The sequence below is a fragment of the Rhinolophus sinicus genome, chromosome 3 (genome assembly GCF_057876585.1).
Source record: "Rhinolophus sinicus isolate RSI-liver-muscle chromosome 3, RSI-T2T, whole genome shotgun sequence".
Taxonomy (NCBI): Eukaryota; Metazoa; Chordata; class Mammalia; order Chiroptera; family Rhinolophidae; genus Rhinolophus; species Rhinolophus sinicus.
In genome coordinates, this window is record NC_142503.1 from 192,463,911 (window position 1) to 192,484,820 (window position 20,910).

The following is a 20,910-nucleotide window of genomic DNA, read 5'->3' on the forward strand; positions in this document are numbered from 1 at the left end:
CATAAACTAGAGGTTTGTGTAGCACTACAATACTAAGACAATAAAAATAATTACACCTGTAAATCAGAATGTTCCAACTTTACCATTTGTATAAAAATTTAGGCATATATGTGCAATTTTAAAATATTTCAAATGTTTAATAATATTTAAAGGATTCGGCAATAAAAAAGTAGTACAATTTCCCATTTTTCTCTAAATAGAGGAATGTTTTTTAAAACAAGAGCTATATTAATCAAAAATGTAATGAATTGGACTTTCAGAACTCAATGAACACCAATTTTTATTTTTTCTCTTATTCATCTAGGAACTGATTCCACCCCCACTCAACCCTTTTTCCCCAAAGACAAAACAAGAACTACAGGGCCCGGATCTGCAGTACAAGGATACAGGCTGTGTGTAGGGCGCTTCAGGGCTGGGACTAAAGGGGAAGGTGGCCTTGGCCCACACCCCCCACCCATTTCACAGCCTGTGACCAAGAGCGTCACCTTTGACCTGGGCCTCACTTGAAGGGCTCTTAGATGGAAATGAGACATCGCACAACTAACTAAATGTGGTGGTCCTGTTGTTTCTGTATCTCTGTTAAGAGAATATAAATCAAGTACCTACAGCTTATAAAGTGGTTGTGAGGATTAAATGAAGGTAATGCAGTTTAAAGCACTTGGCACAGTATTTAGCACATACAGAGAGCATAACCATTAAGAGGCATTATTAGCAAACTTTTACTGAGTACTGATTACGTATTAGGCATGGAATTAAGAGCAGCGACAGACATTTTCTAAGTCTACTAAACCAAAGTTCTAAAATATTTTTCTAAACCAAATTCAGGGTTCAATTTGGTTTGAGCCCCAGTGTTTAAACAAAACCAAACATTGCTTCTCCAATATTATTCTTGTTAAATACAATAAATGTCTAATTGCTACATTAGTTAAAATGATTTTTAACTAATAAAAGACAGCATTAGATAGTATTTAGAAAATAGAGAAAAAAACTTATAACTCTAATCTATTACAACTAATAATGTTGCTATATTTTCTTCCTTTTTTCAAATGAATTTTAATATAACTATATTCTAGAATACATAAAATATATTTTGTATTCTTATAAAATTATATCCATTATTAGCATTTTCCATGTTGCTATATTAGTTGTTATAACCATTGTAAGAGCAGCAAAATATTCTGTTGAGGAATTGTACTATAATTTACTTTATTTTCCATTCTTAGATATTTAGGCTATTTCCAAATATTTAATGACAGTGCTAGCAACATAGCAGCTATATGTCCCATAGCTATGGGGCAGTAACAATATTTCAAAAATTACTGACTTAATAGGTGAAACCACACTGAGATTTGTGATAGTTCATTCATTATGTTTAATTCTTATATTAATTAGGATCTTTTTCTGGGTTATTTTGTCATGCTTGTTATGCTGGCATCACAGATTAAATATTAGAGTTTTAAAATATGTTTTACATTCTGGAATAGTTACCCCTCCTTAACTATGTTCTTTTTAGAGAACTTAAAAAAGATTCTTACCAGTTATTTTCCCAGATGACTTCTATAATGTTTCTGTGCAGTTGAAAGAAACTATTGTTTACAGCATTACATTAAAGTTATAAGTCAATGTATGAGGAATATCTATAGTATTTATTTTTCTCATCTATTAATTTGAGCAATTCTATTAGCTTTAAAAAATTCACTTTAAAAAATTATAAAAGTAATATGATTAGCTCCATTAATTTTTAACTGAAATACAATTGTAAGACTCATTCATCCTTTTTACAGTGAACCATTCTCCCTTTGTCCTGCTTTCTGATTTATTGCTGTTTTTGAAGAGTCTCCAAAGGTAATTTCTACCCTTTCTTTTTCTAATAAGAATATACTAAATCTATACTGATAATTAACTATACTGATAATTAACTGCTGAATTAACTCCTTAGAAGCTATCCTCCTGCAAAAGTAAGACTGATATACCCACTCAGCTCTCATCCATCGTGCCATGTGCCAGATACTGGGGATACAATACAGTACAAAAGAAACATCTGTCTCTCACCTCATGGAATTTACAATTTCCCAAAACTCTATTAGTAGTAGAAATTATTTACAATGAAAAAAAAGGTAAGTCTATACATTTTAGTGCATTTCCTTTTCACGAAACGCATAAATGAAGAGAAAACTTACTGCGTCACTTAGGATTTCACTGTTTATAGGTAAGATGTGGTCAATTCGCACAAAAGGTAAGAGAGAAGAAAGGATCTCTCTAAGCTCTTCAATGTCCAGGTCTCGTCTTTTCACACCTCTTTTGTTCACACTATGAGCAGTGCCACTCAGTAAGTTTGGCTCTATGAGACAGAAAATGAAAAGTCCCCAACCAAATCCAAATTTTCAGAGAAAGGCTTTCTTTCTTCTCTAGTATACTTTCAGCACCATTCTTCATACTTAGGCACATTTGCTTTAAAAATGGTTATAAATTTTATGTCTTAAGAAGCGTACCTAATAGAGATGTTCTTGGACAGAGAAAAAAGCATGGTGTCAACAGTATAATAACATTCTTTTATGACTGTGCTGCACTAAAGAATAAAGGATTCTTTTCCATATACTAACTCAAAGGCAAGATGATGATCTATTAAAATCTAGTTAGACCAAAGGCTTTTTCTTAAGCTTTCTCACTTCTGTGACCAGTTTTTAGTATAATAAGGACACTGCAGGGCAAACACTATTTCTAGTCACTGTAGGTTATCAGTATGCTTATTAGGCATACTGACATGCCTAATAAGAATTTAACAAGATATTAACAGCAATTTTAACAAGATATTAACCACCTAGTATCTAACGCAGCAAAATAAAATACACTCTATTTAACTTAAGACTTTTATGATAGTCTCCTAAATTTCCACAATATGGGAATGTTACTAGATATAAGTGAACCCTTTGATCTCCGACATATATTTCCATCATCCACAGTAGAGAATAAAGATTTTCTTTATTGGATATTAGTGAACGGGGAAGATTTGAAGTATACATATGCTTCCCCACTGAAGTGGGAAACATTTACATAAATTTTGGAATCTTAAAGCACGTCTTTAATCTAGGGGGCTGTATTATTTTTTTTTTTTGCTAAAAATATAAGATCTTTATCATTCACAAACATAAATGCTATTCTGCAGTCTACAGACAAACTGGCAGTCTATAGGCAAACTAGTATTTCTTAAATCACGTGATACATAGATAGGTAAAGAGATTGATTTTGAGAAGCTGAGCTCTTTCTGCAGTCATCTGAAATAAAATTGTTGCAAGTATGTGAAAAAAGGTTGCTTTCCTTGCCTTGCTATCATTTATTTGGCTTCATACCTATATAAGGTATTGCTTGTCAAAATTTTTTTTTCTTAAAGTAGTGGTGTCCTGTTTTCAAATGAATCTTACATAAAATTCCCAAATATGTAACAGGTGAGGGCAGAACCTTTATATATGAAGGTGACAAACGTAGCCTGGTTCGCTTAGCCTCCTTAGCATCCACGTGGAAGAGCATTCCATTCTAACTGAGTCTGAAAACCACCGTTTTTAAGGAAAATTTCATCAAGGATGCTCATTATCTGCCCAAAATAAATGACATTACCAACCTTACATCACTGAACAAACCTATGACCTGTAATGATCATGTAGCAATATGTATACTCAATTCTTGTTCTTTGGGGTTAATTACGTTCCCTAAAGTCACCAAGAACAATTAATTAGCAAATACTGAATCACTGCTAAGGGAAACACAGGGTTAGCTTCTAGTGCGTCTTTGGTCACATTTTCGTCAACCAGTCAAGACAACTTTGTTTTACATGTGTTTCTGTTTAAACACACCTTATTAATATATATTGTTGATTCATCAACACTGAACCCAAGGCCAACAGCACTATAACTCATACCTGGATGAAGCTTATCTAACACACACATTTTCTGTCAGGCACACCACAGCCTTTTTGTGCTTCGGAACACTAGTCAGCACTAAGTATTACACTTGGGGGCAATTTTAAACAGTGAGATTACCCCCAAAACCCCTAAGAATGTGAAAAACACTGTGAAAGGACATTTGTTTACAATATGAGAGGAGAAACAAGAAGGCAGAGTGTCACCTTGTTTCACCTTAAGCTGGGAACATGTGCATCAGGGAACTCAAATTTTTTGTCACTCTGCACATGGCTTCAAATGCCCATGAAAGTGCCATGAGTACTGATTTTGGGGTTACAAATAAGTTTTAGCAAGTAAGTGAAATTGCAAATATAGAACCTGTGCGTAAGTGGAGACAGATTGTATACTGGCATTTCAAAAATGTCCCAAATTAATAGTAGTGGTTATTATACTAAAAAAAAAATCAAATCTGAGAATTGCTAAAGACTTTTGTAGGTCACAGAAATAAATTACGAGGAATGACACAGGAAGACTGCTTTTGTTCCCTAGTGCTTGGGTAGTAGTCATTAAAGGGACACTGTAAAAAGGTTTGAAGGCAGTTTAGCTTGATATGCTTTTATATATTTTAAAATGTGGCAGAATAACTCTATAAATGTACTAAAAACCATTGACTTCAACACTTTAAACAGGTAAACTTTGTGGTATGTACATTATATCTAAATAAACCTGTTGAATTGACAGGGAAGGAAAATCAGTATTTCATTTTTCTAATTAAAAATTTTTGATTTGGGTTCATTATATAGAGGAACACAATATTCAATGAGGCAAGGAGTATAGGTGGGGGGGGGGCAGCCCTACCCTAGACATAAATAAAGGACTGCTATAGAAGCGTGAGCTTCCGAAGTTGAAAGCTCACCTCCACATGATACTTTCATTTTTTTCTAACGTATCCCCAGTTGGAGGCCATTCAAAGTATTATTTCTCCTTTACATTCCACAAAATTTAACAATAAACAGCAAATATGCTTTCTTGGGTAACCATATATTTTTTTTATTGAGGTGAAATTCATGTAACATAACTCACCATTTTAACCATTTTCAAGTGTACAAGTCAGTGGCTTTTAATACATTTACAATGTTGTGCCTCCGTCACCACTATTTAATTCCAGAACATCTTCATCAACAATGTGCTTTGTAACACTTTAATCATTAAATGAAAAGTTACATTCTACTACTTCTGTAAATCAGTCAACATATAATAATAAGCACATAGGAAGATAACATTAAAACTAAACGGTGATTTAAAATTACAAAATGTAATTTTTTTGGTTCATTTATTTCTAACAAAGTATACCCTTCTCCACTAAAGGATTGTGCCAACTGTAAAAAATTTTATTTCCACCAGGCGATAGCAACTACTGTCAAGACCGACATACAGCATGCATATGTGAAGGAAAAACTTACGGTGCAAGCTAATTTTCTGAGCTTACCTCTGTCTGCTATTCTTTTCATCAACTGATGCTCACCCCATTTAATCAGATATTTAAGGATATCTTGTTCACTTGCCTATAACGAAAAATGATTTATATTTATTTTGGTGAAATGAGATAAACAGTTAATTTTATTAATGATTTTTCCTAGGTCATAATGTAAATACAGTGCGCAACTTAAACCACATTTCACTCTTTACACTGGTTGTTTGAAATGTTTGTGTTAAACCTGTGGCCCATCAACAGCAAATACTGTTTCCCAGAAAATAAGACCAGGTCTTATACCGTATTTCCCCAAAAATAAGACTGGGTCTTATATTAATTTTTGCTCCAAAAGACACATTAGGGCGTGTCACATCAGGGGATGTCTTAGTTTTTCATGTACAACAATCTACATTTATTCAAATACAGTCATGTCATCTTCTTCTGGAACATCGTCATAACGTACTAATGCATCCGTCTGGCTGAGATCTTAACTGCGGCTTATATTCGGGGTAGGTCTTATTTTTGGGGAAACACAAAACTACATTACTTGGGTTTTGTCTCACTTTTGCCTCCAACTAAAGTTTTTATTCTTATTTCCAATTTTATTTTTTCTTTATCCTGTTCTCTTCACTACTTTAAATTTATTTTATCTTACTATGTGGTCACTTTACAGCTGCCTTAAATTCTTTTGGGTACAAGATGGAGATAAATAAAGAAAAGTAGAAGTAATATCTCCTGCAGAAACAGAAAAAACAGGTTTGACAACTTCTTTGGGCAAGGACCCTTTAAGCACAATCTATAAAATGGTAATGTGCCCCTTATTTGTTTGTATTTTATCTAAAGTATCAGAGCACATCTAGGCTGCTCTCCAAGGTTTTTACTTTCTAAGAACCAAACAGGAAGCTTCTAAAGACAATAATCTAAGAGAACTGACAAATTTTAACTCTCATAATGCACACAGAACAGTGAAACAAGATTAATAAACACAGATCCTAAGTAAATCAAATCCAACATTTGCTCAAATAAATCAAATGACAACATTTGTACTACAATCAAAGCAATATACAAAAAAAAGCGCAGACGCTAAGTGGATTATTTAACTCTTCACTGCATTTCTGACTGAGATGGAAGCATTCTGTGATTTTTCTAGTACAAACATAAAGGAACAGGAAATGGCTCAATGGGTTTTTATGTCTTCATAACATTAAAACTACTCTACAATTCTCAGCATAAAATTCATAATACCAATGCAAAAGAAAATTAAGCTTGCACATACTTTACCTGAAAATACTTTTTTGCAATATTTAAAATCTATTGTTTTAATTACTAAATTAGATGGATATATAAGTCAAGGACACAGAACTTGCTAAAAACTGCATCTGATTAAAAACAAGTCGTTGAAAACATTATTATACTTTGGCAGAACACGTGTACTGAGTTTCTATGAGCATGGGAGTAGATCAGGAATTATTCTTACTTTGTGCTGCTTAAGCTACTGTCTACGTTCTAAGTAGCTACTACTCCACCAAAAGTACGAAACTGAGACAGTGAATCTACTATTAATGGAAGCCAAGAAAAGCACTGTTGGGATATGTTTCTGACCCTGCCTACCGCCTCAGCCCCTTCGGTTTGGATGGTTAGGACCTGGGATGGTTCACAATGTTGAATGATAGCAGCAGAGGGCATGAAGGACCAGAGAGCTAGAAGGCCTTGTTGTGCAAATGTGAAGAGCGGATTCCTGGGTAGGTTATCTCCCTACATGGGAGAATAACAGAGTACAGATGGGTTTCTTGGTGAACATATGAATGACAATGAATTTCAGAGGTGTAGCAATGATTACCTGTAGGTAGTCAGACTGGATAGCAGTAAGCAGATGGTCTTTGCTGAGTTCATAAAAAACATCCGAAGTCATGACCTGGGAAAATTCCTCACAGAGGAAATGTAAAGCTTGTCGGTGCACCCATTTAGAGCCATATGGATGAGAGCTCCACTTGAGGATGGCAATTAAGGTATCTAATGAGATGCTCTCAGCAATGATATCCTCACAGCCTAAAAGAGAAGGCAAATACTTCTTGAGATTAATCACAAATATTACTTATTGAACATCAGTGTGTTAGACACTATACTTAAAAGTAGCAATAGTAAAAAAGAACAAGGAGATAAATAAAATCTCACGGAAATCACCAAGACTTGGTGGGATGGGGTAATAATAAGTAAAAATAGACTATGGCATTGATAGGAAATCTGCTGTTCCATAGAGACAGATCCATAGACAAAGGCAGGGAATCCTCACAATTGTTTAAGAAAATACATATCTATGTGCAAATCCAACAATTTGAGTAGGACACTATAGTGGAAGACATTGGACCAAAGGGGAAAGAGGAGTAGGTTAGAAATGATACAGTTGTGGGAATTGGCCAGTTAGAGGAAGGATATGGATGACATTTGACTAATAAGAGAATCCACACTTGAACTATGAGGACATTTTTGGGGGGTATCATTCTAATAAAAAAATAACTTGCACTTTGATATTTTAATCCTTCAGGATACAGACAAAATATGGTAGTTTTACGCTCAACTGGAATTAATTCTGGTGAATTAAAAAGAAATAAGTAGTTTAATGAAAAGGACCAGAATCCTGGGGAAAGTAACTCTGACACCTTAAGAACTCAAAGAAAGAAGAAAATCTGAGATCAGCTAGTTTACTTTGGAAGGATCATTTCAAAATACAAAGATAATATATAAATAAAATCTGTGATGTCTCTCGATTATTAGCTCCCTAAGACAGGGACTCCTGTCTTCACTGTACCTCTAGCACTTTCTTGCACACGGTAAGTGCTAAATAAAACTTTGTTTGAATGTACAAATGAGATCTTTGCAGATAAGACGAGAGGTAGATGGATGAAAGAACAATGGCTAACAGAACCATTTGTAAGCAGCACTGATCAGCTTGGGGGTGGACTGAGGAGTCTGTTTCTGCGATATTTATCAAGAACTTGAATGAAAATGTAGAAAGCATGCTTCAAAATCTTCAGATGACTAAAACTGGCCAACAGTTCACAACACAATGGATAACATGATCATAATTGGCATAAATGATGGGTCAAAATGAAGATGAAATACAACTAGGAAAATGAGGAAGCTCTGTATTTAAAGAAAATGCACTGCACAGATGACAGGGGAGAGCTAGCTTAACCTGAGTAAAGGGTATTGGAATGAAGGCAAAATGTGAAAGGGTTGCAATAGCTAAAGCAGTCTCAGGCTTTTAAGATACAAACACAGAGTCCTAATCAAAGGAATAATGTTGCACTGCTCCCCTGTGTGCTGTTGTGGGCCCTGGGTTTTAGATGGGGCACTGGCAAAATTCCAGAACTCTCAGAGGAGGGCAAAAGAACAGTAGAGAGTTTGAGACTTGTTATAGGAGAAAAGCTACAAGAAAGTAAGATTATTTGGCTTATGTAAGAGAACCTCAGGAGAGACATAATTATCTTTAAATGTCTGATGGACTTTCATGAGGCAAAGGAGAAACGACTATTGTTCCAAGAGCACGTCCTGGGAAACAAGTGGTTCTTAAAAGGGGGATTTTAACTCAATACTAAGAAATATTTCTAATTTGGAATTTCAAATTCCTAACAATTAGAATTGCTCTCATTTCCTGCCCTCAAAAAAAAAGAAGACCCCTCTAGAAATATGTAGGAGCAAAGGCTGGCTCATCACATTAGGGACAAAGGACAACGAAGGCCTATATTGGACATGGAAGAAGGTCAGATGACATCTAAGCTGTTTCCATCACAAAGATAAAATCATTTTTAGAAAAACAGTAACAAACAGAATAATTTAATCTAAAGATCAATTTAAACATTAAAATGAAATCCTTATAAGGAACACTAAGACCACCACAATGAAATCTGCATGTAAACAACACCCAAAAGACATGAATATGGGCTAAGAAGTAGGAAATATGGAAAAGTTCTCATTATTTTATGGTGAGCCTCGAGTGCCAAGCTGAGGACAGGCCCCTCCCAGTAGCCAGTGAGGGGCTTCTGTCAATCTGCTGTTGTAAAGTAGGCATTGGACTAGAGTTTAGTGCGATCAACTCAATCTGACAGAAAAGGAAATCTGACAGATGTATTCGGGAATGAAGCAGGGGCTTTTAGGAAAAAAGCGGTTATTTAGAAGGATGTATCACAATCCTACTAAACCAGGACATTGGCAGAGGTGAAAAAAGAGAATTAATGATAACATCACGTATTTAAACTTCTGAGGTTTACAAAGAAGTAAAACCTGGTAGGGAAAAAATGGGCTTTGAAATCAGACAGTTTGGCCTTGAAACCCCACTCTGACCATGCAGCAGCAAAGTCACTTGGGGCAAATTGCTTCACCTCGCTGAGCCTGAAACGTCTTCATTTGTAAAACTGGATTATACTCCTAACTCGGGGTTGTTATGTTGTTTAAACGAGCCCGTTCCCTTGACACCCTTCATTAATTCAAACATGCTGGAGCACCTACTTGCCAAGCGCTGTGAATACACAACTCTTTACTGCACTTTCCTGGGTGATGTCATCTGCCTCCCTGGCCTTAATTCTCATTGCATCTTATGGCTTTCAAGTCTACAGATCCAGCCCGGAGCTCTCTCCAGATGCCCTGACTCACTCCTTGAACTTTCCATTGGAGAGTTCTACATGGATATTCTGCACACATCTTAAATTCAAGTCATTCAATTCCTCCAGGAAATCTAGTACCACCCTTTTTAATCCCTGTTTTAAAGAAGGATATCTCATCTACCTTTCACCGAAGCCAGAAATCGGAGTACTATTATTGATTCCGTCTCCAGAAGGCCATATCCAAGCGTCCATCAAATACTGCTCATTCTATTCGTATTTTAAATCCATTCCCTCCACTGACTCTCTACCACTTCTGTTTAAGAATCTGATACTTTCTCCTGCATTATTAAAATAGCCTAAAAAATTTCCCATCTTGTCTTTCTCCCTTCCAATGTGTTCTGAATACTATTGCCAGAATGATCTTTTAAAATGTAAAGTAGATTATATACGCAACAAATTATTCAATAGCTTGCAAATCACTTCAAGATAAAATCCAAATCACATATTCTTGATGCCCTGGCCCCTGACACCTCCAGCCCCCTTTCTGCTCATATTGTACCGACACTAGTCATGCTGCATTACTTACAATTTCCTAAAATTCCACCAAACTCTTTCACTTCTGGGCCTTTACATAGGTTGTTCACATTTCTGAAATGTTCTTAATGCCCCTTAACTCCTCCACATCTTTAGACTCAGCTTAGACATTGCCTTTTTCAAAAGCCAACCTTGATCCCGCTCCCCAAAAACTCAGTCAGATGTTCCTCCTCCCTAAAAGTTTCCATGGTACGCTGTTTCCTGTATGATAGCATCAAACTCTTATACTATTTTATCTTTGTGATATATTTGTCCGAATCATCTACCAGCTCCTTTGGGAAACTCCACCTTATCTCTGATTCTAAAAGGCCTGACACCTAGTAGATAATTAAAAGCAATAGCTTACATTTTTAAAATTTATTATGTCTCAAGCTCTGTACTTAACTTAAATATTTAATTCCAGCAGTTTTTATCAAAGAAGGTGGTAGTATGTTTATTCCCATTTTACAGATGACAAAACTAAGACTCAGAAACCTTAACGTGCCCAAGGTTCTACAGCTATGAAGAAAACAAGTTATACTTAACCAAACATATCCTTCCCTTTCCTTCTAAAAATTACCTATCCCCGACTTTTTTGTGCCTCTAAACTAGGTCTTCCACTAATCAATTCTCATCAGAATTTCTTCATTTAAAACCATATCTCTCATGAAGAGAAAAGCACTTTATAAATACACTAAACATGGTGATACTAACTTACAAATGCAAAAGGAAGACAATTAGACAAAAAATTGGAATGTTAGAAGGTGTATTTTTAAAGTGATTTTTTTAATACTATCAAAATTAATATTTTCATATTACGGTAAAGGATTTCAAATAGTGGCAATTTGCATTTGGTCAAGGTTATCAATAAAGGAATGAAAATATAATTATAGCAGCAAGGTCCAAGGAACGCTGGCAGGGGAGGCCAGCAAGTGAGATGCAGAGAGGCTTCATAAAATGCCATTTCTTTGGTGTATTCTGGACCAGTCTTGTAGGTCCCAAAACATTACTAGCACACTCAAAGATGGTCAGATTCTTTGGTGACAAAGTGGTATAACTTAAATCCCAAAAGACCTCTGTATAAATCAGAAGGTCCACTTATGCGCAATGCAAGTGTTCATTTCTAGTGAGCAGAGTTATCATATTCTATCTTAGTTCTTCTCAAACTATCTCAGGTCAAAGAACAGTTTTTTGTCTTTTTAATTTCCGATCTGTCATGGACCAACACAGTAAAATTCAGTAAAAATCTGCTTGAATATTGTGGCACTGTCCAATTGCTACAAAAGTTTCTCAATGCTTATTCTCAATTTCTGTACTTACCTCACTGTGGACACACTTTGAAGAGCACTCCTCTGTCTAGAATTCCTTCCTCCTTGCCAGTTTCAGGATACATGGAGGTCAAATTTGTTTCCTCCCATTTGGTCCTAACTAATCTTCAGAAGGAACTCTCTCTTCCTCTTTTCTTCCCCTATAATGGAGTTCAGTGACTCCATTTCCTAACTACAGACAAAATAGTACATTATCTTATATGCCTTTAAAGACAACTAAATGACACAATCAGAACGACTACTTATTTTAAACTAGAGCCTTGGAGCGCAGACTGTTACCCACATATGGGAGATTACTGTTCAGACATATTCACAACCCGGAGCCTCCTGGTCTCCCCACAGCCCCCCATGGGCAGAGTATATGAGCGTATTTCCCCACCCCAAGACTTTGGACTTAGCCATGAGATCTGCTGTGACCAGTGAAATGTCAGTGGCTGTGATATGACAAACGACTTCAGAAGGACTTTTAGGAACTGGGGTTGCCCTCTTGCCTCTGCCACTGCCATAGTAGGAATATACTGAGATTCTCCAGTTTGTTACACAGCAATGGTTGGATTAATAAACCATGTAGCTTTTTGGATTAACTCAAACGCTTTTAACAATTTCCTTATAACAGACAAACTCATCTGTAGCCAAAGCCAAGACATTTAATGGCTCAAAGATGCCCATGCATTATGTCCAGGTGGCAGATTTTCAACGATGCTGCTGTGAGCTTGACAGACAGTGTGAAGTCAACTTCTGACGAGTCTTCTCTTGTGACGACCTCATCTTGTAGATCCACCTCCTACTTACTTAAAATTAATTCCCTCTATTCTTTCACCAGAGTATTTTCTTTCTAATCTGTAATGTGGACAAAAATGCCTCTTTTCAAAAATTTGAGCTACATAACATGAATGATCAAGGTAGAGACATAAAAAGCAAAACAAATCAACTTGACAGTTAGTGATATGACTGTAATTGTTGCGTGTTAAATAGGATGACTTTCCTTTTTTCTCCTTTTCGTGTTCCTGGTAACTAAAACAAGCTTCAGTGTTGACAGACGTCCTGAAAACACACTCACACTCTTTGTTATTTTAGGTATACCCTCATACTTGTTTCACCAGTACCAGTGGGAAACCTTTCCACTGGCTCAAGTCCATCAGGAAATGTGTAAGCAGCCTCCACATTCAGAGTTTCATATTGGGGTTGAGGTGGGAAGAGAAAGAAGGAAATAGGCAAGGGGGAAGAAAGGGAAGGAACTGTGGAAGGAGATTACAGCTTGCCCTGCAACATAGAACAATACACAGGCGTACTGCATTTTATTGCGCTTTTGCCTCATTGTGCTTCACAGATGTTGCGTGTTTTACCAAATGAAGGCAAGAACCTCCACCAGAAAAAAAGGATTACAGCTCACTCACTACACTACAGTGACTGCTTCGTTGCGGTGGTCTGGAAACGGCCCTGCAACATCTGAGGGATGCCTGTAACAAGGTTAGGAGGAGGCTGGCCTCAGAGCAGGTACAGTGACTCTTCAGTGGCACCAGTTTGAAAAAAGATTTCAAGTGCAAATAGGCTTGAGAGAAAAGTTGCTTCAAATCTTTCCTACTAACCTGTATGTGACTGATTCTAAATCCCAAGGAAAGGAATTATGAAACAAGAGTGAAGTGAGGGCAGCATGAAGTAGCAGAAAGAGCAGAGGCTTTGAATTCAGGCACTTAACATCACTAGCTCTTGACTCTCACTTTTCACCCTGTGTTGGATCACTTCCTCGTATCGTGGATGAAACAATCCCACCAGATTTCTGAGGATTATGTTAAATAATACTGGGAAGCCAATGTGTCCACCAACACCACGCTTTTTCTAGCCCAACAATGTTAAACCAGCTGTGCCGACTCACCCTCCTTTAACCTATGCAAGTAACTAATCAATGTGTCCTAGTGAGTCTTCCTTCAAAATGCTCCTTGATTAGCTTTATTTTCCAGTCCTAACACGGCCTTTGTCCAAATCCTCTGTACTTCACACACCAATTACCGAAGTTCCCTCCTGTCTCCCTCCCTTCAGTATTCCAATCCATATTGAGCACGCTGTTGAAAGGTTTACGTTTTTTAAAACACCCATCAACACATTATCCCTGGACATCTCTCTATTTTAAAAAGGCAACCAGAATTCCAGATCCAAAGCAGAAAATGAGAGTCAGACACGTGGGTTAGAAGACAAATTAATCTGTGCCTTCGTGTTGTACCAGCCAGGCCTTGGATCTCTAACTTCTGAGAGCTGCTTGGATAGCTGCTCCTCTTTATTAGTCCCCAGGACCGTTCTGAAGAGGGCACAGAGCTCCTCAAAGGACCCTGGCAGGGTGGAAGCCCAGGAGCCTCCAGTGGTGACCAGCTCAGTGGCCCATTCTTGTACTGCTTTCCCTCCTCCTACTTCACTGGCCCCATTCTCACTTCTGTTCATAGGATAACTTACCAAATAAACTACCTGAGTGCAAGCCTTTGTTTCAGAACAGGTTTGGGGGAAATGGAGGAGACACGCACACAATTACAGTAAGAGAAATGGCCCTAGAAAACAAGATTCTCAAATGACATTCTGGAAATGGAATCACTGGTCAGGTGGCAGGTGGGCAGGTAACACCCCTGCGTGCAGCAGTAGTGGGGGCACCTGAGCGGAACAGGAGCACTACCTGAGGTAGGCGAGCTTTAGTTCACAGCTTTAGAAATCCTGAAAAAAAGAACAGGACAGGCTCAGGTGAGCCAGCCCTGAAGTGTCAGCATTCTGTCAAAGTCCGGCTATGTCTAGGTCAGTGGTTAAAAAGGCCCCTATTTCCTGCAGCTGTGGTGCAGACTTCTACCAGAACTCAGGCTCAAGACTGAATTTCAAGGATATCAGCTACAAAAAAAGACTTGAATGCAAAGCCTTGGCAAATCTTCTATGATAAAATCTGGAGTTGGGGTTATTTGGATGGATGAGCTAGGAATGTTACACCCCAAGATTCGCCTGAATATTCCAGGTTGGGAGGAGCAGCTCCCCTGATCCCTTGCCTGAGGACAGCAGTCTCGTCTTGTGAGGAGACCGTGCAGGTGCCTGAAAAGATAACGCTGTCAGACCTGCTCCTGCCCGGACAGCAGCTCCAAACCAGTCATCAGGAAGGATCTGGTCACTCATCATCAGTCTGAGTGAGAAGTGGTCCTGGGAGGAGAGGACACACCCAGGAACTGCAAGACCTGCTCTGTGTGCTGGCAGGTTCTGGAGGAACACTTGGGGAGCAGGCCTCGAGGGTGCCCAACCAGGGTGCTGGGTCTACGGCAAAACAACAGGAGCAGGAAGGTTCATCTTGGATCCAAGGGATCCGCTTCTCTGCCCAGTGATAACGGAGACCTAGCAGCTGGAGCACCCATGGATAAAGCCAGTGACATGCCTCTGCGATGAAGGTCTGGGTCACCCCACCTGGCAGGCTACCTAGGCCTGCTGAAATACTTGGAAAATGGTGACAGAAATCTAGGCTGGGAGATAGAGAAGGGAAATTGTGCTGAGCAGCACTGTTTCAATTTGCTTAAGCTAGAACTCTTCCCCACAATCTCCATCCTTGTATGATTCCAAGCTGAAGTTGGCCAGAGAAATATGTGAGATCTGGAAGGCAGCAGTGGTAACCATTACTCTTTAAAAGTCAGCATAGCTAGATGTGGTGACAGACAGACAGAGGTCTGTGGGTGCTACCGTAGCTTGTTCTTATTGTCCTCTGCTCGGCGTCCAGCTCTATCTCCCAATGCAGCCTGGTGACAACACTGGCCCCAGGCCACCACCAGATGCTTGCCTGCAGATCCACAGACCGAACAGTCACTGCCCCACTCCAGTGGCTCGATGTGCTTGGCTTCGCAGGTTCACTGTGGGTAACGTCTCTGATCCTACTCCTCTCCCTCTCAGACCGGCACTTCCCCCACAACTGCGTAAGGCCCAATTTCTATACTAATTCTCTGACCCTGTAAGTCAGAGTTGTTCAGCTTCCCTGACTGAACTGAGTGATATAGTTATGATGAGAATACCAATTACAGGCTCCAGTCAGTTGCAGCAGCTGGAAGGATGGGTAATTCCATCATTTTTCCTGAATTACATCTTTTGTAGAGGTGTGGCTTGTTACCACCTTGAAGGCTCTGTGATAAACTGGATTTAAATTATTCTCTCCTAATTAACTTAAATCACACAAAATTGTTGATAATGAACAGTTTTGACATCAGAAAATAACATCAGAAGATTAAATAATGTACTGCTGCTGTGTAACAAATGACCACAAATTTAGCAAATTTAGACAACAAATCATCTTCGATTTTCTGTGGGTCAGGAGTCTGGGCACACACAGGTCATGGGAGTCCTCAGCCAGGGTTACGTAAGGCTGCAATCAAGATGTCAGTTGGGCTTGCATTCTAATCTGAAGGCTGCATTCTCATCTCGACTGGGAAAGACTGCACTTCCAAGCTCATTCACGTGGTTGGCAGAATTCATTTCCTTGTGGCCGCATGACTAAGCTTCTTGCTGGTTATTGGCTGTGTTGGGGTGGGGGTGGGGGTCGGGCCCTGTTCAGCTCCTAGAGGCTGCCTGCAATCCTTGCCATGTGGTCCTCTCAACAGGCCATCTCAAAACACAGTAGCTTACTTCTTCAAGGCCGGGAAGGGTCTTGGAAGGAAAAGCGTCTCTGGTGCAAGTCTGCTATCAAGATGGAGCCGTATACAGTGTCATGGTATCGTGAGAGTGACACCCCATCATCTTGGCTATATTATATTGATTAGAAAGAAGCTGTAGGTCACACTAACACTTAAGGAAAGGGGATTGCATAAGGGTGTAAACACCAGAAGATGGGGATCATTAGGGGTCACCTGAGGGTTTACTTAGGGTCATAGTAAGCTTATGGCCATCCTAGCAATGCCCTTGCAGACATATTGGACAATCCCAATAATTTTAGTCTCCCCTTGGTATTTATTCCTTTGATCTACTTCAGCTGTCTTTCTCAGAATGTGTTCTCTGAAGACTGGTAAGAACTGCAATTAATATTTTAGGTAAAGGTGTATCACAGCTTGGCAAAAACAAACAAACAAACAAACAACAACAAAACACTGACTGACAAGGGAGCCAATACTAAATGGGAAAAGAAATAGTACTGGGAAAACTAATTATCCACATGCAAAAGAATGAAATTGGGCCCCGATCTTATACCACTCACAAAAATTAACTCAAAATGGATTAAGGACTTAAACGTATGACCTGAAACCGTAAAACTTAGAAGAATACATCAATAAAAAGCTTTTTGACATAAGTCTTGGCAATGACTTGTTGGATATGACACCAAAAGCAAAAGTCAACAAGTGGGACCACATCATACTAAAAAGGTTTTGTACAGAAAAAAGAATCAGCAAAATGAAAGGCCACCTACAGAAGCAGAGAAAATATTTGCAAACCATGTATCTGATAAAGGGTTAATATACAACTCAATAGCAAACAAACAATCTGATTTAAAAGATGGGCAGAGGACTTGAGATACAAATGGCCAATAAGCATATGAAAAGATGCTCAACATCACTAATCAGGGAAATGTAAATCAAAACCACAGTGAGGTATCATCTCACCTGTCAGCATGGCTATTCCCAAAGACTAGAGATAACAAATGCTGGTGAGGATGTGGAGAAAAGGGAACCCTTACGCACTACAGGTGGGGCTGTAAATTGGTGCCGCTACTATAGAAAACAGCATGGAAGTTCCTCAAAAAACTAAAAAATAGAACTACCATATGGTCCAGCAATCCCACCGCGGGGTATATATGAAATCACTACCTCAAAGAGACATCTGCAGCCCCATGTTCATCGCTGCATTAATCATAATAGCCGAGACATGGAAACAACCCAAGTGGCCATCAACAGATGAATGGATAAAAACAATGTGGTATATATAAAAAATCGAGTGTTACCCATTCATAAAAAGAAAATGCTGGGGCGGCCGGTTCGCTCAATTGGTTAGAGCGCAATGCTCCTAACACCAGGGTTGCTGGTTCGATCCCCACCTGGGCCACTGTGAGCTGCACCCTCCACAACTAGATTGAAACAACTACTTGACTTGGAGCTGGAAAATCACACTTAAAATAAATAAAAGTGGTTTTTTTTTCAAAAAAGGAAAATCCTGCCATTTGTGACAACATGGATGGACCTTGAGTGCTTTATTCTAAGTGAGATAAGTCAGACAGAGACAAACAAATATTGTATGATCTCACATGTATGAAACCTAAAAACATCAAACTCATAGAAACTTAATAGTAAAATGGTGATTGCCAGGGGCTAAGAGGGGCGGGGGTGGGGAAATGTTGATCAAAGGGCACAAACTTGTAGTTACAAGATGAACCAGGTCCAGGGATGTACCGTACAGCATGGAGACTGTAGTTAACAACACTGTAGTGTATCCTTGAGAGAGTTGCCATGGGATACAGCTGTAATGTTCTCACCCTAACAAGAAAATGTTAATTATGTGAGGTAAAGGCTGTGTTAGCTAACCTTATTATGGTGAACATCTCACAATTTATACATATAGCAAATCATTACATTGTGCACTGTAAACTTAATGGTTTAAGGATAGTACAAGGTAAGTTTCTGCCCCTTTTAATAGTCTTATAAGATTTCCTTGCAATAGCAAAATGCCAAAAGGCATTATTAATATTATACATCTGCTCCAAGTATCTTTCTATGTTCCTTTTCCATGTATTTTAAAAGCTATGTTCTGAGACAATCTCGGATTATCTGGATGGATGGATATACAAGAAGCAGGTAACATTGGTTACCTCTGTGAAGGGGAACTGAGTGGTTAGGGGACAAAAAGTCAGGAGGGCGAATACTCTTCACTGAGGACTCTTCTACCTTTTGAATTCTGTTCCATGTGAAAGTACTAATTTTTCAAAAAAGAAAAAAAACAACATCATCAGGCTATGGAAGTTGCTGGCAGTTTCTTTCCTCAGTGCTCAGTATAAAATCAATCACTGACCACAAAATCCAAGCAAATATTGGAAAGGAAATGAGAAGGTTCTCTACTTTGAGAACATTACTCCCTTCTGACGGGAAAGTGGTCGTCACTGAGATTCATACCGCTTGTGTGTGAAAATGTACACTGAAGGCTTGTACTCTTTAGTCTTAAGCTTTTGCCAAGCTGAGAGGGAAAAGCAGACAAAAATGGGAAAGAAGCTGAACACTTCTAACCTAGTAAACAGAGGTGGCTAAAGCACACAGACAACCATTGATAAAAGACTGAAGATTTCTCTCTAAGCCCTGGGAAAAAAAAAATAGACTAAGTTTAAGAACCCTTAAGATTCTTAATTGAATACAGATTTATGTTTCTTTGATGTTTATAATGTTCTCTAACATGGCATGTTAAATATTTATGCTTAAGTGTTTTTTGGGGTGAGAACAGCACAGTGAAAAGGGAAAGGATTCATGGGGATGTCAGTTCTCAGCACACAGGCCCCATAAATAAGCCCCTGCTGTACCACAATTCAGGGGGCTCTAACAGCGACCTACAGGATGCCCGAGCTCCTTGAAAGCAAACACAAGCTCTCATGTGCAGGCATCTCGCTGGAAGAGAGATGCAAGATAGACCTCTAGATCAGACTGACCAGAGATCCTATCCCGATTCCCATTTCCACATCTGAAAAATGTTTCCTAATCTTCAAAATTTACCTCACTTATTTTGAGGATTTAATAATATACAGATAGCACTTACCGGTAGTACAATATTTAACTTATGGGTAAATAAGTGGCAGCTATTACTATAATTAAGTTTCCCTGATGAGGGTGAAGGACATATAATTACAATTTTCAGAAAACTTTTTGATATCTACTGTTTATCTGTTAAAATATGATCATGTGTTCCCTTCCAAACAATGCACCTCACAGATGATTTCTTCTCAGAGATCATATTCTCTCCCCCTTCAAATGCGGAAGTCAGGAAATCTCTGGAGTCAGAAAGACCAGATTCAAATCTCGGCCTTAACATTTTGTAATCTCAGGTGACAATATTCTCAAGCCTCAGTTTATCTCTAAAATGGGGATAATAACTACCACAGAGGACAATGTGAGTTCAGCGCTTAACACAGTGCCTGGCAAAACACAGGTGCTCAAAAAGTTCTATGGAATAAACGAATAAATATGGTAGGAAACTTTTAAAAAGAATTAGTAATTTTTGATGTATAATTTATAGATTTCATCTGCTTAAAGAATGTATTATTTAAAAAACATTATTTCTGGAACATTTCTTATGGTCTGCATGCTGCAGCCAGAGATATTCCAGAAAGTGCAAATGCAGTCAGGTCACATGACTGGCTAAGCTCAGGATAAAGCCAACCACCTCAGCACAGTAAACCAAGTTTTCTCCTACAGCCCTGCTTGCCTCTGCAGCCTCATTTCTTGCCACCTCTCATCTCTGCACCCTCTATCCCCTCCCAACCTAAAGTGCCTTGCTCTCATTTACCTCCGGGTCTTTGGACCTTCTGCCTGACGTGCTCCCTTTTACCTCCAATCTTTATTAACTTAGCTCCCATTCATTCATTCTCCAGGTCTCAGCTTCTCTGGCAAGTTCTTGATACTGCCCCCTTCGCTGACTCCGTGTTGAGGTTCTGGGGCTCTTCTTCTTCCTATGTGCTCTCCTACTACCATCCAGCGCTTTGCTCTATTCAGGCTCTTATACTGTAACCGCCTATTGATGTCGGCACTACTAGACTATCATAGCTCATCAGTTTAATCTCAGGGCCTGGCATATAGAAATAGCTCAGTAAGCGTTTGGTAAATAAACGTAGCGATCACCATGCTGATTCTATACCAAGGGTCCATTTGAATCGACAGGTTATATATATTCCTTCACACACCGCCCCCCGCCCCCCCCACTAATATCCCATTTTTACCTTTATTTGCTTGAAAACTCAGGCAGGTGTTATGTTCAGGTACAGACCTATTACAATGATCAGAATTACAACACTGTAACCACCCACTTCTATTTTAACCTAGTACCTCTAAAAACCTGACATCAAA

General features: G+C 38.7%; 1 protein-coding gene across 1 annotated transcript in view; it reads right to left on the reverse strand.

Moving 5' to 3' along the window:
- The window catches only part of BTBD7 (BTB domain containing 7), a 75,163-nt gene that overhangs the window by 12,204 nt on the left and 42,049 nt on the right, over nucleotides 1-20,910 (reverse strand). The window contains exons 4-6 of the mRNA XM_019745488.3: nucleotides 7,214-7,422; nucleotides 5,389-5,464; nucleotides 2,181-2,341 (exon numbers count right to left, since the gene is read on the reverse strand). Of these exons, the coding sequence (XP_019601047.2) occupies nucleotides 2,181-2,341; nucleotides 5,389-5,464; nucleotides 7,214-7,422 (446 nt within the window). The remainder of the gene's footprint in view (nucleotides 1-2,180; nucleotides 2,342-5,388; nucleotides 5,465-7,213; nucleotides 7,423-20,910) is intronic.